Source organism: Sorex araneus, chromosome 1 (assembly GCF_027595985.1).
Source record: "Sorex araneus isolate mSorAra2 chromosome 1, mSorAra2.pri, whole genome shotgun sequence".
NCBI lineage: Eukaryota > Metazoa > Chordata > Mammalia > Eulipotyphla > Soricidae > Sorex > Sorex araneus.
The window spans coordinates 195,976,060-196,002,429 of NC_073302.1; the positions used below are offsets into that span (position 1 = coordinate 195,976,060).

General features: G+C 69.2%; 1 protein-coding gene across 1 annotated transcript in view; it reads left to right on the forward strand.

Annotated features, from left to right (window-relative positions):
• Positions 1-26,148, forward strand: part of COL4A1 (collagen type IV alpha 1 chain) — a 59,402-nt gene extending 33,254 nt beyond the window's left edge. The window contains exons 3-52 of the mRNA XM_055146137.1: positions 2,546-2,635; positions 2,709-2,753; positions 3,516-3,560; positions 3,640-3,702; positions 4,029-4,082; positions 4,180-4,206; positions 4,344-4,427; positions 4,543-4,605; positions 4,984-5,019; positions 5,379-5,420; positions 6,167-6,253; positions 6,374-6,400; positions 6,481-6,531; positions 6,618-6,662; positions 6,940-6,993; positions 7,956-7,997; positions 8,096-8,180; positions 8,604-8,639; positions 9,111-9,275; positions 10,451-10,546; positions 10,961-11,044; positions 11,287-11,357; positions 11,942-12,133; positions 12,345-12,513; positions 12,811-12,903; positions 12,980-13,084; positions 13,504-13,601; positions 13,989-14,139; positions 14,234-14,347; positions 14,656-14,823; positions 14,906-14,995; positions 15,638-15,790; positions 15,908-16,006; positions 16,101-16,190; positions 17,056-17,195; positions 17,954-18,080; positions 18,153-18,233; positions 18,505-18,603; positions 18,878-18,928; positions 19,040-19,225; positions 19,378-19,511; positions 20,077-20,149; positions 20,440-20,511; positions 20,917-21,045; positions 22,296-22,394; positions 22,727-22,939; positions 23,230-23,407; positions 24,256-24,370; positions 24,639-24,811; positions 24,903-26,148. Of these exons, the coding sequence (XP_055002112.1) occupies positions 2,546-2,635; positions 2,709-2,753; positions 3,516-3,560; positions 3,640-3,702; positions 4,029-4,082; positions 4,180-4,206; positions 4,344-4,427; positions 4,543-4,605; positions 4,984-5,019; positions 5,379-5,420; positions 6,167-6,253; positions 6,374-6,400; positions 6,481-6,531; positions 6,618-6,662; positions 6,940-6,993; positions 7,956-7,997; positions 8,096-8,180; positions 8,604-8,639; positions 9,111-9,275; positions 10,451-10,546; positions 10,961-11,044; positions 11,287-11,357; positions 11,942-12,133; positions 12,345-12,513; positions 12,811-12,903; positions 12,980-13,084; positions 13,504-13,601; positions 13,989-14,139; positions 14,234-14,347; positions 14,656-14,823; positions 14,906-14,995; positions 15,638-15,790; positions 15,908-16,006; positions 16,101-16,190; positions 17,056-17,195; positions 17,954-18,080; positions 18,153-18,233; positions 18,505-18,603; positions 18,878-18,928; positions 19,040-19,225; positions 19,378-19,511; positions 20,077-20,149; positions 20,440-20,511; positions 20,917-21,045; positions 22,296-22,394; positions 22,727-22,939; positions 23,230-23,407; positions 24,256-24,370; positions 24,639-24,811; positions 24,903-24,984 (4,866 nt within the window). The 3' untranslated portion in view covers positions 24,985-26,148. The remainder of the gene's footprint in view (positions 1-2,545; positions 2,636-2,708; positions 2,754-3,515; positions 3,561-3,639; positions 3,703-4,028; positions 4,083-4,179; positions 4,207-4,343; positions 4,428-4,542; positions 4,606-4,983; positions 5,020-5,378; positions 5,421-6,166; positions 6,254-6,373; positions 6,401-6,480; positions 6,532-6,617; positions 6,663-6,939; positions 6,994-7,955; positions 7,998-8,095; positions 8,181-8,603; positions 8,640-9,110; positions 9,276-10,450; positions 10,547-10,960; positions 11,045-11,286; positions 11,358-11,941; positions 12,134-12,344; positions 12,514-12,810; positions 12,904-12,979; positions 13,085-13,503; positions 13,602-13,988; positions 14,140-14,233; positions 14,348-14,655; positions 14,824-14,905; positions 14,996-15,637; positions 15,791-15,907; positions 16,007-16,100; positions 16,191-17,055; positions 17,196-17,953; positions 18,081-18,152; positions 18,234-18,504; positions 18,604-18,877; positions 18,929-19,039; positions 19,226-19,377; positions 19,512-20,076; positions 20,150-20,439; positions 20,512-20,916; positions 21,046-22,295; positions 22,395-22,726; positions 22,940-23,229; positions 23,408-24,255; positions 24,371-24,638; positions 24,812-24,902) is intronic.
• Positions 26,149-26,370: the final 222 nt, after the last annotated feature.

Sequence of the window (26,370 nt, forward strand, 5' to 3'; positions counted from 1 at the left end):
GGCCCTTCTCTGGCCTGCCCCCCTCAGGAGTCAGCAGTGCCCCTTAGCGCAGGCCCCGGGGCTGGCCTGGCCTCTCCCCAAGAGCTCCAGGCCTGGGGCTCCGGGCCGTGTCCCCGTGGGGCCAGGGTCTGGCCTGCTGTCCTCTGCTGTCCCCCGGCATGGGGATCCCCCCCACGTCCCTGGGCGCCGACTCCCACTCGGAGCCGAGGGTGGGTGGGGAGGGCTCGTCCTCCTGTCCGCAGGGGAGCCGGGGGAGGGCCCTGCAGGGCAGAGTCCGTCCACACTGACGGCCCCTCACGCGGGCTTGCAGCCCGAGGTGCCCGGTGCCGGGACGGGCCAGTGCTGCCCCCCCGGATAGGGGCTCCCTGGGCCCCAGCTGCAGGGGGTCCGGTCTGTGAGGGGGTCTCCGTGCGCCGGCACCCCAGCTTGGAGAGCTCGTTTCAGGAGAGAGCTCCACATCCCGCGGTCTCGCCCGTGGGGGTGCTGCCGTGGCCGGGATCCCCACCCCCGCCTCCCCGTCAGCCCGGCCCCTCCTGGGAACTCCGTCTGCTCTGCGCTGCTTCCCTCGCACCCAGGGCCCCAGGCTCTGTGGCGTCAAAGAACCTTTTCTTCCCTTGCCTTATGGATTGGAAAAAAAAAAAAAAACCTATTTTAGACCCGACATTCTGCGAACTGTTTTAAGCAGCTCCAGGCATGAAACTTTTCATGCCCGATTTAGAAGTCCCCGCTGGGGTGCCAAGCCCGGCTTCCGGGGCGTCTGTTCCCGCTCTGCATGAAAGATGGCATTCAGCACGTCTGCCGCAGCCCGGGCGCTGGCAGCGGGGTCCCGCGGTGGGCACGCAGCTCCACGCAGGACAGCGCGGGGCGGGCTGGGGGGGCAGGGAATGGACTCAGCACGGCTCTGCCCCTGGTGGCTGCTGCCCTCTGCCCTGCTTCCCTGCCGCTGTGATGCCGGCTGTTTGCCCCTCGCGGGACCGACGTGGGCTGTGGCTTTGGACCTGGCCCAGCACACAGGGGGAACAGTGCCCGGAAGGGGCTTCTGGCGGCTGCAGCTGCACAGCCCCTGTGGCTGCCGGGGGTAACCTCTGCCCGGCCTGGCCGCAGCTCCCGCTCTTCCTGGAACTGTGCAGGGGATTGCCCAAAGCTCAGAGGGGCCCGCGGCCCGCTGCTGCGTGCCAGCCAATTGTCTGGCCGCTTGAGTGCGCATCCTGTGAGCTCCCCGCGCCCCGTCCTGGATATTCGATTATTCATGTGCACTTTTGTCTGAACAAAAGATTAGGAAAGCTAAAAAAAAAAAAAAAACCAGGGCAGATGCCAAGAGCGCTGTGGAGGGAGTCATTTCCTCTGGGCCCCAGGCCGGGATTGCTCAAGCGTTCCGCAGACGCCTGGGGAGGGATGTGCCCCTGCGGCACCCCGGGGCTGGGAACTTGAGTCCCCACCCTGTCCCCGGGGCCGCCGGCGCCTTGACCCCTGGCAGCCGGGGGCTTGTTTTCTGTGTGGGGGACGCGGCTGTGTCTCGGGAATGGCTGCGTCTCGTGGTCCAGTGACCTAGAAAGCAGAGGGGCTGGAGGGCACCCTGCTGACTCGGTGGGACCCGCGCAGAGCTGGGCTGAGGCCGGGGCCCGGGGGCTGAGGATGCTGCCTGTGCCCTGGGGACCCTTGGACGTCCACTTCTGACCAGGGTTACTCGGGGACACAATCGGCTGCTTGTTGTTGTTCACACAGCTGGTTGCTGCTCAGTCCTGGCCTGTCCTGGGCTGTCTGTGGCTCTGCAGCCCCCAGCGCCGGGCGAGGGCGTGTGGTGCTTCTCCGGGCCCGCGGGGTGCCCCTGGGCTATTTCTCGAGCCTCTGGAGCTTGATCTCTTCCCCCAGCTTTTACTCACGTGCAGTTTGGGTCCCTGCGGACCCCCTGTCGGCCTGCAAGCTCGGTCCCCTCCCACGTTCTGAGTCCTGAGCCTGTGCCTCGGAAACGCACCCCGGGATGCTCTGGCCCCATGGGCTGGTCCCTCCAGGAACCTGCCGCGGGACGGCTTTCGGGAGTCTCACTCCTGAGCGGGGCCAGGAGGGGAGGGAGCAAGGAGCCCGCGCCCCCACCCCAGAAGGAACCGGCGCCCCCTCGGACACACCTGGCCAAGGGGAAGGGCCCTGCTGGCCCCGGGCCCGGGCACGCTCCTGCAGGACCGTCTGTCCCTCACCCCCCGGGATCCAGGGCAGACTGTCACAGGGCCACCAACCCCCTCCCGCCCGTCCTGGCCCAGTTTCTGCCCCTTCTTATCCTGACTGTCACCGCAGAGGCCGGGAGTGCCGGACACCGTCCGCTTCCTCCCGCCGAGGGCCCTGCTCCGTTCGGCCCACGGGGCCGAGATCCCCGTGGGGCACACACCCAGGGTTTCCATGGCCTGTGCAGAGCCGGGGTGCGGGGCCCGAGCAGGTGCGGCTCTGCCGGAGCTTCTGACGCCATGGGCAGGGGGAGAGATGGGGCCGCCCAGGACCAGCCTCCTCCCCCCAACCCCCGCCCTCGGCCTGACGCCCCCTCCGCTTCCAGGGTGAGAGGGGACTCCCCGGATTACAAGGTGTCATCGGCTTTCCCGGCATGCAAGGACCCGAGGGACCGGCGGGACCCCCAGGACAAAAGGTAAGTGTGGGCCGTGCCGGGCGTGTCTCGCTTCTTCTGAGCCCCGGTCACAAGGCGCTTTGCTCTGTTCCAGGGCGATCCCGGAGAACCAGGACTTCCCGGAACCAAAGGAACCAGAGTGAGTTCGCCCTTCAGTACGGCTGAGCCAGGGTGGCCCAGCGCTGAGGATGGCCCAGGCCCCGCCCCCAGACGCGCCCCGCCCAGGCCCGCCCCGCCCCAGCCCCACCCATGCCCCGCCCCGTCCCCCATGGACACCCCCAGGCTCGCCCCGCCCACACCTGACACGCCCACAACTGCCCCACCCCGCCCCAGACACACCCACCCAGGCTCGCCCCGCCCCCACCCCGACACGCCCCACCCTCGTCCCGCCCCGCCCGACCTGGACAAGCCCCGCCCACCCCTAGACATGGCCCGCCCATGCCACGCCTCCAGACCTGCCCGCCCAGACTTGCCCCGCCCAGACCCGCCCCTGGACACGCCCCAGGTCGCCCCGCCCCACCCCGCCTCACCCCCCCTCCCCAGGCCTGCCCCAGCTCTCCAGCTCCTGCTCAGAGCCGGATCCCGGGCCGTGGGTCCCAGGAGGGAGGGGCGTGTTCTCCCCTTGCCTGCTGTGTAGAGGGTCTTCGCCCTCCCCCTCCGTCCCCGCGCTGGGCCTGCAGGGGCTGGGGGTGGGGGCTCGCGCCCCTTCCCGACGCCCCTGGGCCGGTGCCTGCTGCCCGCCCCGTGAAGACACCGCGTGTGTGAGCGGCCTCCGAGAACAGAACAGGAGAACAGGGGACTCGCGCGGCACAGGGCGGAGTCTCCGTGGGCCCCAGTACGCCGCGGGAGATGGGGGAGATGGGGGTCCTGGCGCTCACTGGAGACTGTCTCTGCCCCGCAGGGCCCCCCTGGAGTGGCTGGCTTCCCAGGAAACCCAGGCCTCCCGGTAGGTCTGCACCCCGCCCCCGCCCGGGTTCACCCCTGCCGCCCCAGTGGGGGTGACCCTTCCACTCTGCTCCCTGCAGGGTATCCCCGGCCAAGACGGCCCCCCGGGGCCCCCAGGAATCCCAGGCTGCAACGGAACGAAGGTCAGTGGCCAAAGACGGGGTCTCGCGGGCCCCCGGCTCTGGCCCCCGCGGATGCCCGCACAGGCTGTGGCCGAGGCCTGGCCAGTACCTGTCCTGGGGGGCACAGACGCCGTGCGCTGAGGGGGCCTGACCCTGTCCCTGCCAGGAGCCGGAGATTCCCAATCAGTGCCCAGTGGCCGGAGGAAGTGGCCACCCAGGGGCGCTGGGTGGAGGGCCGGAGGGGAGGGGCAGGGGGGAGACGGAGGGAGGGAGGGAGGGAGGGGGCAGGCAGAGGCAGGGGCTCACTGCCCTTGCTCCGGCCCTGGTGACCGTCTCTGACCCTGCAGGGTGAACGCGGGCCGCTGGGCCCCCCCGGCCTGCCCGGATTCATGGGCAACCCGGTGAGTATGCGCCCAGCCCTTCCCCCGCCCCGCTCCGGGCCTCGCCTCTGTCCCCACGTCCGGAAGCTTAAGACTAACGCTGACCCTTCCTCCCTAGGGACCCCCCGGGCTCCCCGGAATGAAGGTACGTGGCTCTGCCCGGCGCTTTTGAGCCTGCACGGCCCGTGTCGTGGGAGTTGGGCCGGTTTACAGGCACAGCCCCCTGCGGCCATGCGCGTCCCTCCTGTGCCGCGTCCAGACCCTGAGCTTTTCCTCCCGCAGGGAGACCCTGGAGAGATCCTGGGCCATATCCCCGGGATGCTGCTGAAGGGGGAGCGAGGCTTTCCCGGCCCCCCAGGAGTACCGGTGAGCACTGCCCGCCGAGTCCCGCCCCTGCCACGGCTGTGCCCTCCTCCCTCTGGCCGGCACGTGCCTCCTCCCTCTGAGCCTGCTTCCCAACGCTTCCTCCTGACTCCCACAGGGTTCTCCAGGGTTACCAGGCCTGCAGGGACCCATCGGCCCCCCCGGATTCCAAGGAGCCCCCGTAAGTGTGGGGGGCGTCGGGGCACGGCCTGGAGAGCCGCAGAGGGCCCTCGTGGGGGGCAGTTGTCCTGGGGGTGGTCAGCAGTGGGGTCCACACCCCTGTGAGGATGCACTTAGTCATCGTGGCCCTGCCACGGGCCTCAACGCCCCCGGACAGACGGCGCCCGGGTGGGGCTGCTTCAGTCAGGTGTGCGCCCCTGGGTGGGGCCGGGGTCCTGCTGCTGGAGGGTCCCCGCACCGTGGGCGTGGGCTCGCCGTGGTCAGTTGCAGCGTCACCGGGTCCAGCCGGGATTGCTCAGCCGTTGAACAGTCGCGTGTGCCCCGGGGGTGGGGCGGGCAAGCAGCACCTCGGGGCTGACTGGAACCTTCTCCTTGGCAGGGTCCCCCAGGGCCCCCCGGCCCGCCCGGAGAGAAGGTAACAGGGGTCTCGGCTCCCGGGGCGTTCGCATGGGGGCGAGGTCACCGTGCGTGATGCCGTCTGCAGACACTTGGGCGGGACTTCCCGCTCTCTCTGCCCTTCCTGTCCGCTGTGGCCGCCCCGTCCCCCCTCTCCCCAGCACGTCCTCCACTGACCCTCCCCCACCGCCCATCCAACCTCCCCAGGGTCCCTCCCTCCTCTGTCCCGCCCGCGTGTGACGTCACGGGTCTCGGGGCTTGAGGGCCGAGGGGAGGCCGGGGTCAGCGCGGCCCTTCTGGGGAGCCCCCGGGCGGGCATCGGGGGTCTCGCGGGCTGTGGGCCAGGCCAGCCGTGACGAGCCTCCCTCTGGCCTACAGGGACAGATGGGCCTCAGCTTCCAGGGCCCGAAAGGCGAGAAGGTGAGGAGGGGCCGCTGGTTTCATGGGCTCTGTGTGTGTGTGCGTGTGCAAACATGTGTGCTTGTGTGTGTGCACATGTGTGCACGTGTGTGCATGTGTGTGCATGTGTGTATGTGTTTGCATGTGTGTAAGCACGTGCCCCCTGCTGTGTTCCTTCTCTACATGATTGCCCGTGCCTCTGTTCTTGCGTGTTGTGTCCTGTTCTCAGTCTGTTATAGCATGTTCTCAGCACGATTATGTGTCTGTTCTCTGTGTGGCAGTCCTGTGCTCTGTGTTACAGCGTGTTCTCCGCATAACACAGCATGTTCTCTGTTACATCATGTTGTCCACATGATAACCTGCATGTCAGTTCTCTACATGTCCTGTTTTATGTATGTCATGGCATGTATGTATGTCTCAACATGATTATAGACACATCTGCTCACCGCATGCCTAGCCCCATTCTCGGTGTATTGCAGCATGTCTTCTGTTACATCCTGTTGTCCACATGATAATCTGCATGTCAGTTCTCTACTTGTCCTCTTCTACGTATGTTATGGCATGTATGTATACATGTCATATGATTATATCAACATGATTATACACACATCTGCTCACCGCATGCCCCGCCCCATTCTCGGTGTATTGCAGCATGTTCTCTGTTACATCATGTTTGCCACGTGATTACTCACGTGCCTGTTCTCTGTATGTTACTTCATGTTCTCTGCATGTCTGCTCCCACTGAGTCCCCACCTTCTGCTCCCCAGGGGGACCAGGGGGTGAGTGGGCCTCCCGGGGTCCCAGGACAGGCGCAGGTGAAGGAGAAAGGCGAGACGGCCACCAAGGGCGAGAAGGTGAGGGCCCCATCCGGGCTGGACACACGCGGGCAGCGGCTCGGGGTGGGGTGGCCCTCGGGAGCTTTGCGTGTCCTGCGGTACGTGTGAGTGACGCGCTGGTGTCCGTGTCTCTTGCAGGGAGAGAAAGGCGAGCCCGGCTTCCAGGTACGCCCGGTTCCCGCGCTGCCCCTCCCAGAGCCCTCGAACCCGGAGCCGGGCTCACGCTCCCTTTCCCGTTTCCTTAGGGGATGCCGGGCTTCGGGGAGAAAGGAGAGCCCGGAAAACCAGGGCCCCGAGTAAGTTTCCTGCGCTGGGGTTCCCGGTGGCTCTGGGGGGCGGAGTGGGGCGCTGGGGTCACTCACGCCGGCGTCGGCATCCACAGGGCAAGCCCGGGAAAGACGGCGAGAAGGGAGAGCGAGGGTTTCCGGTGAGCAGCCCCCGGCCCTCCGAGGAGACCCCCTGGTTCCTCTCCCGGGCCCCTCTCCTGGGCGCCCCCCCTCCCAGTCCCTTCCCGGGCCCCTCTCCCGGGCTCCTCTCCCAGTACCTCCCTGGTCCCTCTCCCGGGCCCTCTCCCGGCCCCTCTCCCGGGCTCCTCTCCCAGTACCTCCCTGGTCCCTCTCCCTGGTCCCTCTCCTGGGCCCTCTCCCGGCCCCTCTGCGGTGGAGCCAGGCCTGCCCGAGCTGACCGTGTGCTGCCCGTTCCAGGGCCTTCCCGGCGAAGCGGGCTTCCCAGGGCTGCAGGGCCGAGAGGGCCGCAAGGTAAGCGTGAGCCGTGCCGAGGGGCGGAGCCAGACGGCTGTGGGTTGACAGGTGCTCACTGCCTGGTTCTGTGTGGCCCGGCAGTGCTCAGGCTGGCTCCTGACTCTGTGCTCGGGGATCGCTCCTGGAGGGCTCAGGGGGCCCTCGGGGCGTGGGGGACGGCGCCCGGGCGATCGCCCTCGGCTGTGCTGTGCCGACCCTCCGGCCCCACGGGCTTCTGTGGCTTCGGAGGAGGCGACGTCCATTTTGGCCGGAGGCCCGTGCGGAGAGAGGCCAGGGGCCGGCGGGGGTGGGGCAGACGCCTGCCCGCCCGCCCGCCAGCCCCCCGCCCCGCACAGTGGGGCCGCCGAGAGGGAACTGTCTCCCGGGCGCCGTCAGCCGGAGTCGGGGGCCCGGAGCTTCTGGGGAGCCGAGACTCGGAAGCAGCAGACGTGTGGGAGTGTGCCGGCGAGCTGCTTGTCGGGGTCTCGGTCACTGCTGAACCTCCTGTTCAAGCAGGAAACCCCAGACACCCTGTTCTGGCTTGACTCTCGTTTTACGACAAAGTCAAAAGAGAGAAAAATAAGCCCATTATTTCAGGGATCATTAAGAGTATCACCGTGGAGCTTCTCGGTGCTTTGAGAGGGGGCCCTGTGCTCCGGGTTTGTCTCTGGTGGGCTCCGTGACGCCCCCCACTGGCCTCCCGCGCAGCCCTCCCCGAAGCTTTCTGTTAACGGGGCCCTCGGAAGAAGGCGACTCAGAAGCCATGTTTCAGTGCCGCCTTTGTCTTCACTTGGCTGGAGGCTGCTCCCGGCCGGGTGGTCCCGTGGCCGGCGTGGGTGGCAGAGCCCGTCCTGACTGTCCCTGCGCGGAGGGCGGGCGGGGAGGCCGCTGCAGGCTGTGCCGGAGGACGAGCGTGTCGCCTCGCTCTCCGCGAGGGTCCGAGAGCCAGGCGCACCCAAGGGCCTCTCTGCTCCTCCTAGGGAGACAAAGGCGACGCCGGACCCCCCGGGCCCCCCGGAACCGTGAGTCAGAGCCATGTTTGGCGCGGGGTCGAGTCTCTGCGGGTGTGGGGTGTGGGCGGCTGACCCTGCGGCTCCCAACACCCTGCCCCGTCCCGCAGATCATCGGCGATGGGCCGCTGGGCGAGAAGGGAGAGCGGGGGTACCCCGGCACCCCGGGGGCCCGAGGGGAGCCGGGCCCCAAAGGTGAGCCCCTGCCCGCTGTCTCCTGCCCCCGCCCCCTCCGTCTCCTGCCCCCCTCCCCCCGCCCGCTGTCTCCTGCCCCCCTCCCCCCGCCCACTGTCTCCTGCCCCCGCCCCTCTGCCTCCTGTCCCCCTCCCGCCCGCTGTCTCCTGCCCCCCGCCCCGCCTGCTCTGTCTCCTGCCCCCTGCCCGCTGTCTCCTGCCCCCTGCCTCCTGCCCGCTCCGTCTCCTGCCCCCCCCTGTCTCCTGCCCCCTGCCCCCTCCGCCTCCTGCCCCCCGCCCCCTCCGCCTCCTGCCCCCCGCCACCTCCGCCTCCTGCCCCCCCCCGCCCCCTCCACCTCCTGCCCCCCGCCCCCTCCGTCTGATGGGCACAGTGGGCAGCGTGTCCCGAGCACTGGCCGGGCTCACTGTCCGTCTTACTTTCCAGGCTTCCCAGGACAGCAAGGCCTGCCAGGACCCCCAGGTGAGCCCCCGAGCCCCAGGCCCCGCGGCTTTCTGCTCCGGGTGGGGGGTGGGGGTGCGGGCACGCTGCCGGGACCAGTGACGGCAGGTGTGGGCGGGTGTCCGGGCCGTGCAGGGTCCCAGCTCGGCGTGGATCTGCTGACCAGGCTTTCTGGTGGGCCGCGTCCTCAGGCACCCACCTCCTGGCCTGTCCTGCGGGTCTGGCCTCGGTCGCAGGACGCAGCCACGTCCCTTCTCTGCCCACCCGCCCCCTCGCGCCCCCGCCCACGGTTCCCCACCCCCGCTCCCGCCCACCGTCCTCTCACAGCCCACCCCGGGCCTCCCCGGGCCCATCCTTGCCCCGTCCACGGGCTCCCGTCCACGGGCTCCCGTCCACGGTCCCTGCCCGTGGTCCTCCGTGGGCCCACTGCGGTCCGGTCTGTGGCCACCGGCCGGAGGCTGACGCGGGGGCTCCTGTCCCCGTCTCGCGCAGGCTACTCCATCCCGGGCCAGATCGGTGCTCCCGGCATCCCCGGAGAGAGAGGACAGAAGGGCGACCAGGGGCCCCCGGGCGTGTCTCTGCCAGGACCAAGTGGACGGGACGGGCTCCAGGGCCCCCCCGGGCTCCCGGGCCCCCCCGGCCAGCCAGGCCACACCAGTGAGTCTCCGCAGGAGGCCGGGGCGGGGTCTCGGGCGTCAGAGTGGACGGGAGGGCTGGGCGGGGTCTCGGGCGTCAGAGTGGACGGGAGGCAGGGGCGGGGTCTCGGGCGTCAGAGTGGACGGGAGGGCTGGGCGGGGTCTCGGGCGTCAGAGTGGACGGGAGGGCTGGGCGGGGTCTCGGGCGTCAGAGTGGACGGGAGGGCTGGGCGGGGTCTCGGGCGTCAGAGTGGACGGGAGGCCAGGGGCAGGGTCTCGGGCGTCAGAGTGGACGGGAGGCGGGGGCGGGGTCTCGGGCGTCAGAGTGGACGGGAGGCCAGGGGCAGGGTCTCGGGCGTCAGAGTGGACGGGAGGCGGGGGCGGGGTCTCGGGCGTCAGAGTGGACGGGAGGCGGGGGCGGGGTCTCGGGCGTCAGAGTGGACGGGAGGCGGGGGCGGGGTCTCGGGCGTCAGAGTGGACGGGAGGCTGGGGCGGGGTCTCGGGCGTCAGAGTGGACGGGAGGCGGGGGCGGGGTCTCGGGCGTCAGAGTGGATGGGAGGGCTGGGCGGGGTCTCGGGCGTCAGAGTGGATGGGAGGGCTGGGCGGGGTCTCGGGCGTCAGAGTGGACGGGAGGGCTGGGCGGGGTCTCGGGCGTCAGAGTGGACTGGAGGCGGGGGGGGCTTAGGGGCCATTCCCAGCCCCTGGGGTGCCCGTATTCCTGTGCTCCCACAGCTGGAGGAGGGCACCCAACTCGCAGAGGCTTGGGAGCACCTTCTGGGCGCCGGGCCCCTGAGGGCCCAGCGGCTTGCGGGGGGCAGCCCATGTAGGTGGGGGTGCTGCGGAATGGGGGCTTTGGCTCTCCACCCAAAGCTAGCAGGGAGGCACACATGTACACGCATGCATACACATGTAATCACATGTAACTACACGTGCAACTCACCCATGCAAACGTGCAACCACACGCAGGCACTCATACGTATGGCACATATGTGCACCTACTCAAGTGCACATACAGTACGCACATGCACACACCTGTACACGCATCCACACGCATACACGTCTGCATGCACACGGGGCTCTGCAGGATCATGGGCAGCAGAGGCGTCTGTGCCTGCCGGGAGCCACCAGGGCAGTGACAAGGGGGGCGGTGTCTGCCAGGGCAGGGGTGACCCGGGCCCCGCCTTTGCTCCCTTGCAGATGGAATCGTGGAATGCCAGCCTGGACCGCAGGGCGACCGGGGCCCCCCCGGGACCCCAGGACAGCCGGGGCTGAGTGGTGAAGTCGGAGAGAAGGGTAAGGGTCGTGTGTGCTCCTGCACCCCCCCCTGCCCAGGCCCCTCCCTGCAGCCCACCCCGGGGCCCCACGGCCCTCTGACGAGCGGGGACGGGTCCTCGGGGGCGGAGGAGGCAGGGGCTGACCCTAGACGTGCCCCCGGCTCCTCCCAGGCTGGGTCAGCGGGGCTGGGGGCTTCTCTGATGGCCACGGCCACCGCAGAACCCTGGGCTGTCACCGTGGTCGTGCCAGTCCCCCCCCCCAGTCCTGGGAGCCGGAGGGGGCTGCAGACCCCCGAGGGGACGCGCAGCAGTGAGCCGGCGGGCAGGGCAGATGGTGCAGGGCTGCGTGCGGGTGTGGGGACACCCCCGGGCGCCCAGCAGTGTCCCCAACTGTGGCTCTGTGGGGCCCTGAGCACCCCTCCTCCTCCTGCAGGTCAGAAGGGAGAAGGCTGCCTCACCTGCGACCTCATGGGGCTGCGAGGCCCCCCTGGGCCACAGGGACCCCCGGGAGAAATCGGTGAGAGCCGGGGCCCCACCCGCACCCGCACCCCCCGTCGGGGCCCAAGCCCCCGACCCCCGTCCCCCATCCCCGGGCCCCAGCTCTCGGCCCTCCCGGCCGCGTGCTGGTCCCTGGGGGGGGTGCGGCTGCCGCCCTCCCATCCTTGTCGCCTGCCTGAGCCCCTGGGGGTGCCCAGCCCCCCGCCCCATCCCCTGATGGCACTGACGCGCTGCCTGGGTCCGTCTTGTCTCTGCCGAAAGGGTTCCCGGGACAGCCAGGCGCCAAGGGTGACCGCGGACAGCCTGGCCGGAATGGTCTGGAGGGCCTGCCGGTGAGTGACCACCCGCGAGCTCTGGGCGGGCATCTCCGCGCTGGCCAGTGGGGCTGGGCCTTCCCGGGGGCTGGACTCTGTCCCTCTGTCCCGAGCCCCCTCCCTCACGTGCCCATGGGCCTGGCGTGAGGAAACGGAAGGCAGCAGGATCTGCCTCTCAGACCCGGTCAGCTGCTCTGTTACCCGTGCCCGGGGGTGTTACCTGTGCCTGGGGCCGTTACCTGTGCCCGGGGGTGTTACCCGTGCCCGGGGGTGTTACCCGTGCCTGGGGTGTTGCCTGGCCAGGGGCGTCACTTGGCCCAGGGTGCTGTGGGCGCCCTGCCTGCTGCCCTCTGGGAAGGCCCGTCCATCCCGTCACCAGCTTGATGCCCCTTCGCAGGGAACCGTCTTTCGGACCCTTCGCTTGCGGGGGCTCGGGTGACCCAGGGTGGCTCAGACACCTCCAAACTGGAGGCTGTGCTGGCCGTGCCCAGGAAGCCACCTGCTGGGGTCCCGGGCGCTGGGAGGGGGCCGTGGGCACCTGGGCACGCCGACTCCCCCCACCCGAGTTCGCCCTCCCTCACGCCCCACACGTGTTCCCACAGGGACCGCAAGGTGTGCCGGGGCTGATGGGCCAGCCGGGAGCCAAGGGCGAGCCCGGCGAGATCTACCTGGACATGCGGCTCAAGGGCGACAAGGGAGACCCCGGCTTCCCCGGACAGCCCGGCATGCCGGGGAGAGCCGGCACCCCCGGGAGAGACGGCCAGCCGGGGCTGCCCGGCCCCAAAGGCTCCCCGGTATGTGCCTTCCCCCGCCCCCCGGCTCTGCCAAGGGTGTCCCGGCGTGCACACGAGTCAGGCCGTGAGGGTGCGGTGGGGAGCTAAGGCGGGGCCCCTCTGGGGTCCTGGCCATCGGTCAGACAGAAAGCCCGCGCCCTCCCCACCTCTGTCCCTCGTGGAGGCGGGAACGGGGTCTGCTGATGGCCTTTCCGTCCCTCCTCCACCCCAGGGCTCAATAGGACTGAAAGGAGAGCGTGGGCCCCCCGGAGGCGTGGGGTTCCCCGGCAGCCGTGGCGACACTGGCCCCCCGGGACCCCCAGGGTTTGGCCCCATGGGCCCCGTTGGTGACAAAGGACAAGCTGGCTTTCCAGGGAACCCTGGAGCCCCCGGGCTGCCAGGTAAGGCCGGGGGAGGGGACGGTCCAGGCAGAAGGAGGGCCAGTTCACAGCTGGCCGCCTGCCCTGCCCCTCACCTGCCCTCTCGCCCCAGGGCCCGCGTCTGCTGCCCGCCTGGGGGGGGGGGACATGCCCGTGTGCCCCTACCGTCCGCGCGGCCAGCGGCCAGGGCCCACGTGAGGGCGGTGTCCCTGGCTGGCCTGGGGCAGTTCCTCTGCGTGTCCCGTCCCTGGGGAGGTGCTGGGGGGTCAGAGGGCGTGGCGGGGCCTGCTCGGGCGCTCAGCGTGTCCTCCTCCCCAGGCCCCAAGGGCGAGGCGGGCCAGGTCGTCCCCATGCCCGGGCCCCCTGGAGCAGAAGGCCGTCCCGGCTCACCCGGCTTCCAAGGACCCCAAGGTAACCGGGTGCGGCCCTGGGGATGTGGGGGGCGGCCCCCCTCCCCGGCTCTCGCTGACCCTCCGCTGGCTCCCAGGTGACCGGGGCTTCCCTGGAACCCCCGGAAGACCCGGCCTCCCTGGAGAGAAAGGTGCCGTGGGCCAGCCTGGCATTGGCTTCCCAGGGCCCCCGGGGCCCAAAGGTAAGGCCCGGCGGGTCTGCCCCGCCCCGCCCAGGCCGGGGTCACCCTCACCTGAATTCCGGGAGAAATGGAGGCAGTCAGGGGCCCAGGGCGCACCGGGGATGGAGAGGACGCTTCCCTGGGAAGATGGGTGGGCGGGGCCTCCTGGTGGGCGGGACCACGGCGGGCGGGGCCTCCTAGTGGGCGGGACCACGGTGGGTGGGGCCTCCCGGTGGGCGGGACCACGGTGGGCGGGGCCTCGTCGCTGGCTAGGGTGGAGGGTGTGGCCCTCCCGGCGCAGGGGAGGCAGCCCACAGCCACCTTAGTCTGCGGGGTCTCAGCCCCCCAGTCCTTAGGCTGGGGCGTCTCATGTCTCCGGAGCGCGGGACACTCCAGCTTTGCCCGCGTGTCCGGCCTGAGCCTCTCCCCTCGCCCCGCAGGTGTGGACGGCTTGCCTGGAGAGGCCGGGCCCCCCGGGAGCCCTGGCCGCCAGGGCTTCAACGGCCTACCTGGGAGCCCCGGCCTGCCAGGCCAGAAGGTGGGTGTCCAAGCGGGCAGCTGCCCAGTGCGGTGGGGACTCATGTGGCAGTGCTCAGGCCTGCAGGCTCTGCCCGTGGGGTGGGCTCCCATGGCAGTGCTTGCACCTGCAGGCTCCGCCCGGGGGGTGGGCTCCCGTGACAGTGCTCAGGCCTGCAGGCTCCATCCCTGGGATGGACTCCTGTGGCAGTGCTCGCACCTGCAGGCCCCGCCCCTGGGGTGGGCTCCCCTTCATGAGTGCTCTGGACCTGTCGAGAGTGCGGCCGCCCGCTGCGGGGTCTCCCCGCGGCACCTGCAGCCCCCCGCTCGGTGCAGAGCCATAGGGCGGGCGGGAGCCAGCACGGGGGCCGCTGCGGCTGGCCCCGCCCACACCTGCCTGTGCTTGCAGGGGGAGCCCGGGGTGGGGCAGCCAGGCCTGAAGGGACAGCCCGGCCTCCCCGGCACCCCTGGCACGCCCGGAGAGAAGGGGAGCATCGGGGGACCCGGCGTCCCCGGCGAGCACGGAGCCATCGGCCCCCCCGGCCTGCAGGGCGTCCGAGGTGAGTCCCGGGCGGGGTGCTGAGACGGGAGGGGCGGGCGCCAGCTGACCGGCCGGACCCCGACCCTCATTCTTGTTCTCGATTCCCCCCCCAGGTGACCCCGGGCCTCCCGGCTTGCCGGGTCCCCAGGGTGCTCCCGGACTCCCCGGAATGGGCCCCCCTGGAGTGATGGGCCCCCCTGGAGGACAAGGACCCCCGGGCTCCGCAGGTGAGGCGTCTGCTCCCGTGGGCTCCGCCCTCCCCCCGTCGGGCACCAGCCTGGTGCTCCCGTCACTGCCCCAGAGTCCAGCCGGCCCTGGACTGCGCCCCTGGCCACGCTCTGCCCAGCAGGCCTGCCTCTGGGGTGGGGTCGGGCAGGCCACAGACGCAGGCCCAGAAGTTTCCTCACCTCCGGCGACGGGGGTCTACCTGGAGGAGGTGGCCAGCTTGGGCTTGGGCGGCTGTGATCGGGGTGACGGCGGGCAGAGCGGGCTGCGTGGGCCCTCCTGAGACGCTGACGCGGGTCTGCGCCCCCAGGTCCCCCCGGACTGAAAGGAGAGAAAGGCTTCCCTGGCTTCCCCGGGCTCGACATGCCCGGCCCCAAGGGAGATAAAGGCTCCCAGGGGCTGCCCGGCCTCACGGGCCAGCTGGGGCCGCCCGGCCTTCCTGGACAGCAGGGCACGCCCGGTCTCCCCGGCTACCCAGGTAAGTCCCGGGGGCTCCCCCGCCCGCCCCCGGACCCGCCTCCAGCCACAGTGACCTCACGCACGTCCTCCGTCCTCCGCAGGCCCCAAAGGAGAGATGGGCGTCATGGGCACCCCTGGACAGCCTGGCCTTCCCGGCACAGCGGGCAGCCCAGGGCTGCCGGGCCTGAAGGGTGAGAGCTGTAGAGGGACCCCCGGGAGCGGGTGGGGGGCACAGCGGGGAGCCCTGCTTGCAGGAGGTGGACTGCATGCAGACGGCTGTCCCCGCCCGAGGCCCTTCCCCTCACCCGGAGACCGTTCCCCGAGAGACTGTTCCCTGTGAGACCGTTCCCCAAGAGATGTTCCCCAAGAGACCATTCCCCGAGAGACCGTTCCCCGAGAGACCGTTCCCTGTGAGATGTTCCCCGAGAGACCGTTCCTGGAGAGACCATCCCACGAGAGACCCTTCCCCGTGAGACGGTTCCCCAGAGACGGTTCCCCGAGAGACCCTTCCCCGAGAGAGGGTTCCCCAAGAGACTGTTCCCCGAGAGAGGGTTCCCCAGAGACGGTTCCCCGAGAGACCCTTCCCCGAGAGAGGGTTCCCCAAGAGACTGTTCCCCGAGAGAGGGTTCCCCAGAGACGGTTCCCCGAGAGACCCTTCCCCGAGAGAGGGTTCCCCAAGAGACTTCCCCGAGAGACTGTTCCCTGAGACTGTTCCCCAGAGACTGTTCCCCGTGTCCCGAGACTGTCCCCAGCGCCCGCAGGTGCTCCCCGTGCCCCCAGACTCCCCGGGCGCTGCCCCTGACCCCGTGTCCTCACCGGCTGCCCCCCCACAGGGGACCTGGGCCTGCCTGGCTCCTCCGGGCCCCGGGGCGAGCCTGGCTTCAAAGGCGACAAAGGCGACGCTGGCCTCCCCGGCCTCCCTGGCTCCATGGACAAAGTGGACATGGACACCATGAAGGGACAGAAGGGCGACCAGGGCGAGAAAGGTGCGTGCAGCAGCCGCGGGGGCACGGCCCCGCCCCGCCCCCTCCCGTGCCTTTCCCTGGCGGAACCCCCCGGTCTGCGTGGTGACCTGCCCCGGGGCTCTTCTCTGTGATCCACAGGACAAATCGGACCCACCGGCGAGAAGGGGTCCCGGGGAGACCCTGGCACCCCAGGAGTCCCAGGGAAGGACGGCCAGGCCGGGCAGCCGGGCCAGCCAGGTACTGCGGGGCAGCAGGTGGCCGGCCAGGCAGGACGCCCCGGGGAGGGCCCTGCGTCCCCGGGGCCTGACCTGTGTCTGTCTCCTCGCTCTAGGACCTAAAGGCGACCCTGGTATTGGTGGCAGTCCCGGGGCTCCAGGGCTGCCTGGCCCCAAAGGGTCAGTTGGTGGAATGGGCATGCCAGGTAAGCCAGGCTGGGCCCGCGGCGGGCCGGGGAGGTGGGACCCGGGACCCTCAAGGCTGCTCGGGTCCACGCCGGCCACTAGAGAATGGGGCCAGGGTGCCAGTGGCCTTGGCTGAAAATCTCAGAGACAGAGACGTGGCTGGACACAGCTGTGTCCGTGGTCCATGTGGCCGAGGCCTGTCCGCCTGTCTGCGGTGCTGGGGTCCGCGGGGTCTTGCCCGTGGGCCTGGGACATTCCATCCAGCTCAGTCTGTTCAACGCGGTGGGGAAGAGGCTTTTTCTTTTTCCTTTCTGGGTCACCCCTGGTGATGCTCAGGGTTATTTCCGGCTCTGCACTCAGGAATCAACCCTGGCGGTGCTCAGGGGGCCGTATGGGATGCGGGCATCGGACCTGGGTCGGCCGCGTGCAAGGCAGACGCCCTCCCCGCTGTGCTGTCGCTCCCAAGGGGCTTGTGTGTAACTCGGAACAGCCCTGGGTGCCCCACCCTCGGGCCTTCTCCTTGGCCTCCCTCAGTGCTCCTGGCTCAGAGGGGACCCCCAGGGGGACCCAGAGGGGACCCCTTCTGGGGTGTCGGCCTGTGCTGACCCCCAGCCCCGGCGAGTGGCCGCCTGTTTGCAGATCACCTCAGAGACCCCCGTGGCCGCAGACGGGGCCAGGGGTAGCTGTGTCCAAGCTTAGGTGGGGGACGGTGGGTGTGTGCAGGCGCCCCCCTGCCTGCGGCCTCCCAGCCTCGCCAGCCCCCTCAGACACCTGCGGGCGCAGGGCCGCCCTCCTGCCCCTCTCCCGGCGTGACCCTGGCGTGACCCCGGCGACTGGCTCATGGTGGGCCCGCTCGGCCGCTGAGGCCCCACGACTGTCTTACAGGAGCGCCCGGCGTGAAGGGGCTGCCCGGGATCCCCGGCCCTCAGGGCATGCCCGGCGTGCCCGGCGAGAAGGGCACCAAGGGCGAGAAGGGCCAGGCGGGGCTGCCCGGCATCGGCATTCCTGGGCGGCCTGGAGACAAGGTACGTTCCCCGCCCCCCTCTGCCCTGCGAGAGTCCAGCAGAACAGCCCCGGCGACCGTCCGAGCAGGGCAGGCGGGTGGGGCACAGCGGGAAGGTCCCTCTCTCTGGGGGTCTGGGGAAAGGACTGGTTAGCAGTGGGCCACACGGTGTATGCACGGCACACACACGGTGTCCTACATGTACTAACCATGTACAGTGTCCTGGCTACATACTGACCGTGCATACACATGTCCTGGCCACATACTGACTGTAGTACACAGTATCCTGACTGTGCACACTTGGTGTCCTGATCATGTAAATGACCATGTACTCTCTGTGTGCTCACCACAAACTGTTCCATGTCCTCACCATGATACCACGCGCTCACTGTGTCCTGACTGTGTACATGCCGTGTGCTCACCGTGTCCTGACCATGTTACTGTGTGCGCACCATGTCCTGGTTAAATATGCCATGTGCTCACTGAGTCCTGACCATGTGCGCGCCATGTGCTCAGTGTGTCCCGACCGTGTACACACCATGTGCTCACCGTGTCCTGACCATGTGCGCGCCATGTGCTCAGTGTGTCCCGACCGTGTACACACCATGTGCTCAGTGTGTCCTGACCGTGTACACGCCATGTGCTGACCACGTGCGTACCATGCACTCCCCATGGCCTGGCCACATGTGTACTGTGTGCTGGCCGTGTCTCCCCGGTCCCCTGGCGGCCAGGTGGCACCTGCGGGCGGGCCGGACCCCCACAGCTCTGCTTGTCCTGCAGGGAGACCAGGGCCTGGCGGGCTTCCCGGGGAGCCCTGGTGAGAAGGGCGAGAAGGGCAGCATCGGGGTCCCGGGGATGCCCGGCTCCCCCGGGCCCAAGGGCTCTCCCGGCAGCGCCGGCCACCCAGGTAGGTGAGGGAGCCTGGGTGGGCGCCGGGTGCCCGGGGCCGAGCTGGAGCCGTGTCCTGTCTGCTTCCCAGGGAGCCCGGGGCCGCCCGGAGAGAAGGGAGACAAGGGCCTCCCGGGCCTGGACGGCGTCCCCGGCGTGAAGGGAGAAGCAGGTGGGGCTCCGCGGGTCGCGGGGGGTCACCGGGGGGCAGCTTTCAAGCTGGACACACGGGTCCGAGTGGGGGCCTGGGGGTGTCTGGAGTGGTTCTGAGGTGTTCCAGGGCCCGTGAGCGTGTGTGAGTGTGGGTGTGCGTGTGTGTGAGCGTGTGTGTGTGTGTATGTGTGCGTGAGTGTGCGTGTGTTTTCGGGGCGTGTTACCTGTGCAGGAGGCGTCTTCCCCTGCAGTGTGGCATTCCCTCAAGTGACGGAACCGTTTGTCCCCAGGTGTCCCTGGACGGCCCGGCCCCACAGGTCCCGCGGGCCAGAAGGGCGAGCCGGGCAGTGATGGATTTCCGGGGTCAGCAGGAGAGAAGGGCGAGCCAGGTAGGGGGCCTGCGGGCAGCCCTGGGCCTTCTGGGCCTGAGGCGTGTTCTGGGGGTCCCAGGGCGGGGGCTGCTCCCGCTGAGGTGGGTCTGGGCCGCAGCACCCTCGGGGCAGGACCGGGCGGCAGCTGGGGGGGCCCTGGGCGGGTGGGGGGGCCCGGATTAGTCCACCGTGCTCTGGTTTGCGTTCTCACCCCTCCCGCCTGCGCCTGCAGCCCGCCGCCCCCACCCCTGCACAGCTGCTTAGACTGCAACGCTCTTGTCCTCTCCTGCAGGGCTTCCTGGAAGAGGCCTCCCAGGGTACCCGGGCTCCAAGGGAGACAAAGGTAGCCGCCCTGCCCCGCCCTGCCCCTCCCTCCCCGCCCCTCCCCGCCCCGCCTGCCCGCCGTGAGACTCGCCCTGCCGTGCCCGGTCCCACCACCTCCTCCTGCCCGCAGGTTCCAAAGGTGAAGTCGGCGTCCCCGGCCTGTCCGGGAGCCCCGGGATCCCTGGGACCAAGGGCGAGCCAGGGTTCGTGGGCCCGCCCGGCCCCCAGGGGCAGCCAGGCTTGCCCGGAGCGCCAGGCCACACCATGCCGGGCCCCAAGGGCGACCGGGGCCCCCAGGGCCAGCCCGGACTGCCAGGTGAGGCTGCGTCCCTGAGAGCGCGGGGCGGCATTGGCACCTTGCAGCCGGGACGGTGGCGGGGGCTGGGGGTCGCGCCCCCCCCCCCGCCTCTCCCGGGCACGCCACCCCTGGGCCCCTCCAACCCGCCCTCCCTCCCCGTTTCCCCTCAGGCATGCCCGGCCCCATGGGTCCCCCCGGCCTGCCCGGGCTGGACGGCCTGAAAGGGGACAGAGGAAACCCAGGCTGGCCGGGGACCCCCGGCGCCCCCGGCCCCAAAGGAGACCCCGGGTTCCAGGGCATGCCGGTGAGTGTGAGGGGCCGCCCCCTCGACACGCCCGCGTGGGTGCCCGGAGCCGGGGCGCGGTCGCAGGCGTTCCCAGGAGCGGACATGGGGCTGGGCGGTGCTGCGGGCAGTGACGGGGCAGCCTCAGCCACGCCAGCTCGGCCACGCGGGGCCCACGCAGAACGGGGACTCGAGCCTAGGGATCGGGCGGCCCTGGGGCACAGCAGCTCACGGAGGGGGCCGGGCAAGGGGGCGAGAGGGGTGCGGCCCGGGGCCAGGGGAGCACCGGCCTCGCACACAGCCACCCCGGGCTCGATCCCTGGCGCCACAGAGGGACCCGAGCCCTGCCAGGAGCCATCCCCGAGCACAGAACCAGGAGTAACCACGCTCGGTGTGGCCCCACCCCCACCCCCCAATAAACGAAACACACACCTTTGGCTGCACAGGGAGGAGTGGGGGGGATCGGGGGAGCAGAGGGGGAGCGGGGGGAGGGGGGAGAAGGGGGAGCAGAGGGGGAGCGGGGGGGTGCGGAGGACCTCCCGGCCGCAGGCCCCGTGGGCGACTGCGCGTCCTTCTCCTGTGTCAGGGCATCGGCGGAGCTCCAGGGCTGACCGGCTCCAAGGGGGACGTCGGGCCTCCCGGTGTCCCGGGGTTCCAAGGTAAGAGCAGCTGCCGCTGGACCCGGCCCCCGGCACACACATGGCACTCACACGCGCACACATGTGCGCACATGTCTACATGGACGCCCAGCGCTCAGCCGCACAGCCAGCACCTGCTCCTGGAGGGGGATCCCACATTTCCACTGCCGACCCCCAAACACGTCTCCTGCATGCCACACGCGTGTGCACGCCACACGCAGGCCCGCAGGCCTGTCCGTGTGTGCAGACGAGCCCACACGTGGCCGCTGTGTGGGTTCTCTCCAACCCGCGTCCTGCTCTCTCCCGTCCAGGTCAGAAGGGGCTGCCCGGCCTGCAGGGAGTGAAGGGCGACCCCGGAGATCAAGGCTACCCTGGCGCCAAAGGTGGGAGACTTTGCGGGGCAGTAGGGGTCCCAGAGGGAGGGGTGGCCTGGGTGAGCTCCAGGCCGGAGTGGGTGGGCGGGCGGTCTCCTCCCTGCAGACACCCGCAGGGCACGCAGGGCCCATGGGCTGGGGTCGAGTGTGTGGGGTGTGTGAGTGCATATGTGAGTGTCTGTGAGTACATGTGTCTGAGTGTGTGAGTGTGAGAGTGTGTCAGTGCGTGTGTCTGAGTGTGTGTGTGTGAGTGTATGTGAGTGTGTGTGAGTGCGTGTGTCAGTGTGTGTGTGTGATTGTGTGTGGTGGTTGCTGAGTGTGGTCACAGTGCTGACCTGTTCTGGCCCGGCGAGCTCGGGGCCCAGTGGCCAGGCTGCCGCGTGGGAGACTGAAGCCACGTCCTCCTGCCCGCAGGTCTCCCCGGCCCCCCCGGCCCCCCCGGCCCCTACGACATCATCAAGGGGGAGCCCGGCCTCCCTGGCCCTGAGGGTCCTGCCGGCCTGAAAGGGCTCCAGGGTCCTCCCGGCCCCAAAGGACAGCAAGGTGAGTGTGCTCCGACTTCGAGGGGGCGGGGGGAGGGTGCTCAGACTGAGTAGGGGTGCAGGGCGTGGCATGAGCATGCTCAGATTAGGCATTGGTGCAGGGATGAGGGGGTGATTGTGCAGGATTGTGGGGGTCAGGATGCTTGGACCGCTCAGGGGTGTGGGGTGAGGGTGCCAGCTCTGCAGGGGTGTGGGGTGAGGGGGTTCAGACTGTGCAGGGCTGTGGGGTGAGGGGGTTCAGACTGCACAGGGTTTGTGGGGTGAAGGGGTTCAGACTGCGCAGGGGTGTGGGGTAAGGGGGTTCAGACTGTGCAGGGGTGTGGGGTGAGGGGGTTCAGACTGTGCAGGGGTGTGGGGTGAGGGGTTCAGACTGTGCAGGGTGTGGGGTGAGGGGGTTCAGACTGTGTAGGGGTGTGGGTGAGGGGGTTCAGACTGTGCAGGGGTGTGGGGTGAGGGGGTTCAGACTGTGCAGGGGTGTGGGGCGAAGGGGGTTCAGACCGTGTAGGGGTGTGGGTGAGGGGGTTCAGACTGTGCAGGGGTGTGGGGTGAGGGTGCCAGCTGTGCAGGGGCGTGGCAGCAGGGAGGAGTAGCTGCCTATTTGCATTGGTTCTGGGTGGTGACCCTGTGGGCCTCCTTCACGGCATCAACCAAACCAAAGGGAGTTTTCCTGGGCCAGAAAAGCCAGAACAAAATGCAGGAGGAGCCCGAGGCTGTGGGCTCAGCACATGGGTGTCCCCTCTGGAGCCACTGGCCCCAGCAGCAGGGTGGGGAGAACTAAAACAGCAGGAGCCAGGGGGAATGTTCTAGGATGGCAGGAACCTGGGAGAATGTTCTAGAATGGCAGGAGCTGGGGAGAATGTTCTAGAAGGGCAGGAGCTGGGGAGAATGTTCTAGAATGGCAGGAGCTGGGGAGAATGTTCTAGAAGGGCAGGAGCAGGGGAGAATGTTTTAGAATGGCAGGAACCGGGGAGAATGTTCCAGAAAAATAGGAGCTGGGGAGAATGTTCTAGAAGGGCAGGAGCCGGTGCTGGTGACAGTCGCCAGAAGCACTCCCCGCCGGCAGATCTGCTGACCTCGGTCTCCCACACTCCCTACCGGGGCAGGGCAGGCGCGTGGTCGGGTTGAGGCGGTGCCGGGGGCAGATGCAGCCCGCCGACCTTCAGGCCTGAAACGCGGGGGTCCGGGCCTGGGTCCTTCCCCTACAGGGCAGAGGCCTGTCCTGCTCGTGGCCATCACGTCCTCTCCCCGCAGGTGTGACCGGCTCCACTGGCTTGCCCGGACCTCCAGGCGCTCCCGGCTTCGATGGTGCCCCCGGCCAGAAAGGAGAGACCGGCCCGTTTGGGCCGATGGGTAGGTCCCCGCTGCCGGGCGGGTGTCCTGAGTAGCCGGCTGGGCGTGCTCTGAGGGACAGTGGCCCCAGGGGCCCCGCTGTCTGCAGGGGTCTGTCCACCGCGGGGAAAGCTGCCTGCACGGTGGGCATGGGGCTCCAGGGGTCACTGCACGCAGCCAAGGACATGCCCGTGCCCTGGACGGCCCACGTGGGGCCCCAGCCCAGACCCCTGCTTGTGCTTCTGACTTGGGGACACTCACGGCCCGAGCTCTGGGTGGGCCCCAGGGGCTGGGTGCCCCCAGGAGGACCCGTTGCTCGGGAACCGGGCCACTGACCCCTCTTCTGCCCCCAGGTCCTCGAGGCTTTCCGGGCCCACCAGGCCCCGACGGGCTGCCGGGCTCCATGGGCCCCCCAGGGACCCCGTCGGTGGACCACGGCTTCCTGGTGACCAGACACAGTCAGACCGTGGACGACCCGCAGTGTCCGCCGGGCACCAAGGTCCTGTACCACGGCTACTCCCTGCTCTACGTGCAGGGCAACGAGCGGGCACACGGCCAGGACCTGGGTGAGGCGCTGGGGCCGTGGCGGGCGCGGGCGGCGGGACCTCGGGAGGAGGGCGGGAAGCCCAGGCCCCGTGTCCCCCTCACGTGGGTCAGCCTCGGTGCGGGTGCTGGGCGGGGCGTGCCCATGCGGGCAGCGTGGCGTGGCCTGGGCGTGGTGCGGTCTGAGCGGGGCGTGGTCTGAGCGGGCATGTCCTGAACGGGGCGTGGGCGGGGCGGGGCCTGAGTGGGGCGTGGCCCGAGCGGGGCGTGGCCCGAGCGGGGCGTGGCCTGAGCGTGCGCCCCGCCCCCGCAGGCACGGCCGGCAGCTGCCTGCGTAAGTTCAGCACCATGCCCTTCCTCTTCTGCAACATCAACAACGTCTGCAACTTCGCCTCGCGCAACGACTACTCCTACTGGCTGTCCACGCCCGAGCCCATGCCCATGTCCATGGCGCCCGTCACCGGGGACGCCATCCGGCCCTTCATCAGCAGGTGCGCTTCTCGCGGGGCTGCAGCCCCGAGGTGCCCGGCCGGCCCCGGGGGGTGCTGGCCGGCATGCTCCGGCCCCCCGTGGGGTCCCCCCAGCCCACCGGGAGTGGTTCTGGAGCACAGGGCCCTGAGCTCCGCGGGGCCCCCCGACTGCCCGCACACAGAGGCCCCAGCCCTGAATGCTGCCGCTGCGGCTAGAGAACTGGCGGACACGGGCCGAGTCTGAGGCGCCTCTGGGGTGACCCTCAGGGATGCCAGGGCCCCCCGTGCCACAGTGGCCGGGCGGGCAGGACCCGCTCTCTGCTCGCCAGTGGGCGTGGCCGGCCCTGGGTCAGACCCGGGTGGCATCGGGGCGGGGAATTAACCAGCTCTTGTTTCTCCCAGCTGCCCTCGGACGCCAGGTAGAAATGACCGTTTCTCGCTGCTCCCCCGGGCCTCACAGTCCAGGCGGGCGGGGGGTGTGCTCACTTTCCCGGCCCCCAGGCACTTCTAGAGACCCTGTTTGTCCCGGCCGCCGGGGGCCGCTGTACAGTGGGGATTGGGGGAGGTCTGGGGAATCTGTGGGGGTTTTGTGGGGGCCTGTGGGGTCTGTGGGGGGTTGGGGTCTGCAGGGTGGGCTGCTGCGGGTCGGGGTGCGGGCGGGGCGGGGGAGCGATACGTCTCAGTGGAAGGTCCCGTGCCTGTGGGTGACAGATGTCGCAGCTCCGCCCTTTGCAGTGTCCCCGGGCTGCTCCTGCCTGTCCCTGTGCAGTGCCAGCTCCGTCCCCTGCGCTCTCTCTCTGTCCCGTGTCTGGGGGGCTCGTGTCCGCCCGCCTGCCGGGGCTCACGTCTGTCCGTCCGTCCGCCCGCAGGTGTGCGGTGTGTGAGGCGCCGGCCATGGTGATGGCGGTGCACAGCCAGACCATCCAGATCCCACAGTGCCCCAACGGCTGGTCGTCGCTCTGGATCGGCTACTCCTTCGTCATGGTAAGCGCCGGGGGCAGGCGGCGGCCGGCCCAGTGTCCGGACACTGACCTCGTCCTAGCGTGCGGGCCACAGCCTCGTCCTGGCCTCCTGTGTCCCTTCACGTCTGGCCCTGGCCCTGGCCGCTAGGGCCCTCTGACCCACGCGACCCACGGCCGGGGCCTGGTGCCTCCCTCCCCCGCTCGGCCCCGCCCCCTCCGTGTGCTCCTGCCTGCCGGTGTTTGCTCTGCACGGCCCCCCGGCACGCCCTGAGCCGCCCCTCTGACCGCAGCACACCAGCGCGGGCGCCGAGGGCTCCGGCCAGGCCCTGGCGTCGCCCGGCTCCTGCCTAGAGGAGTTCCGCAGTGCTCCCTTCATCGAGTGCCACGGCCGAGGCACCTGCAACTACTACGCCAACGCTTACAGCTTCTGGCTCGCCACTGTCGAGCGGAGCGAGATGTTCAAGTGAGTCCCGGCGTCCCCTGGGGCAGCGCGGGGCGGGCCTCTCCCTCCTGGGACGCCCGGGGCTGACCGGGCTCTGCCCCCCGCCCCCCAGGAAGCCCACGCCGTCCACGCTGAAGGCCGGGGAGCTGCGCACGCACGTGAGCCGCTGCCAAGTGTGCATGAGGAGGACTTAGCGCGCCGCCGCCGCCCCTCCATGGTGCTAGCCCCGTCCCGACAGCCGCCCGCCCCATATAGCCATGTACCTCACCGTCCGCCAGAAGCCGCCGAGGGCCTCCTGGGGACCCGCCTGACTAACACCCCGCTTCCTGCCTCTCCTGCGGGGACGGGCAGACTCGCTTTCCGTAGTGGCATAGGCCGGCACTTGTGGGGACTCTCCTGACCGCCGACGTGTCCCGAGAATCCATCGACGCCAAAGGGTGCTAGGGGGGCGGCCCTCCGCCGCCCCCCACCTTGTATTATAGTAGACGAGTTTGTCATCCCAGAGGAAATGTCTGTTCCTAGCGCTGTCTCGCTGTTCCCAGCCCAGGTCTCCCTCGGTCTGTCCACACGATCGTGACGCAAAACAGTGTTCGGACCTCCAGGGGGGGCGGGGCCTGCGGCCTCGTCTTGGCTCCCCCCACTCTGAGTCTCGGTCTCTCTGCTCTGTGTGGTACTAGGTCGCTGCTTCTGCAGAAATCACAATTTTACTGTGGAATGAACATGGTCCAAAAGTAGGCAGGAATGAAGTATATATATATATTTTTAGTAATTTATATAGGTTCCAGCAATCAGACAGGGCAAGTCTCCGTTTTGTCCCCCCTCTGCAGTAGAGCCGACAGACTCTCCCGCTGTCCTGGGATCCCAGCTCTGGGCTTCACCACGGGAAGCATCGGTTGTCCTTGTTCGCCTCCCGGCCGAACACCGTGTCTTGCCCAAACCAGGCTCTGCCAGCGGTGCTGCCCCGGCACAGCCACGTCCCGGGGGTTGCTTTATCCTGTATATCGTCAGGGTTTACACACTCACCACAAACTGAATGACTTGACTTCTCGAGCGCCGCCCTGGAAAGGCCGTCACGGTCGGGCCCCTCCTCTCGGCCAGGTGGGAAACAGCTTGGCGGACGTCGGTGGCGTCCCCATGACGCGTGCAGCGGCTCCCGTGGCCTCCCAGGGCCATGTGCAGACGTCGGCGGGACGCGTGGGTCTCAGGAGAGCAGAATTGGACCACTATGCCTGAAACGACATTTCACTAAAAGTCTCCAAAATATTTTAAAGACTACTAAGGCCTTTTCTGTAATTTCCTTAAATGTGTATTTCTTTAAAAAATGCAAATTTGTAATAAAACTATTTGTATAAAAAGGAGGCTTGGATGAGTTTGTTGCCAGTGTTGCCACAGAAGCATCACAGCAGTCACCACACCAGCTGCGAATAAAGTGACAAGCTTTGCGTGCCTTAGATCAAACTTTGTAGTTCTTCCCAGAGGGTGTGAACATCGCAGCTACGAGGGAAGATCCTCCTCTCCCGTCTGTCTGCTCGTCTGTCCATCCGACGCTTACCCTATCCAACCTGTACATCAGTCTGTGC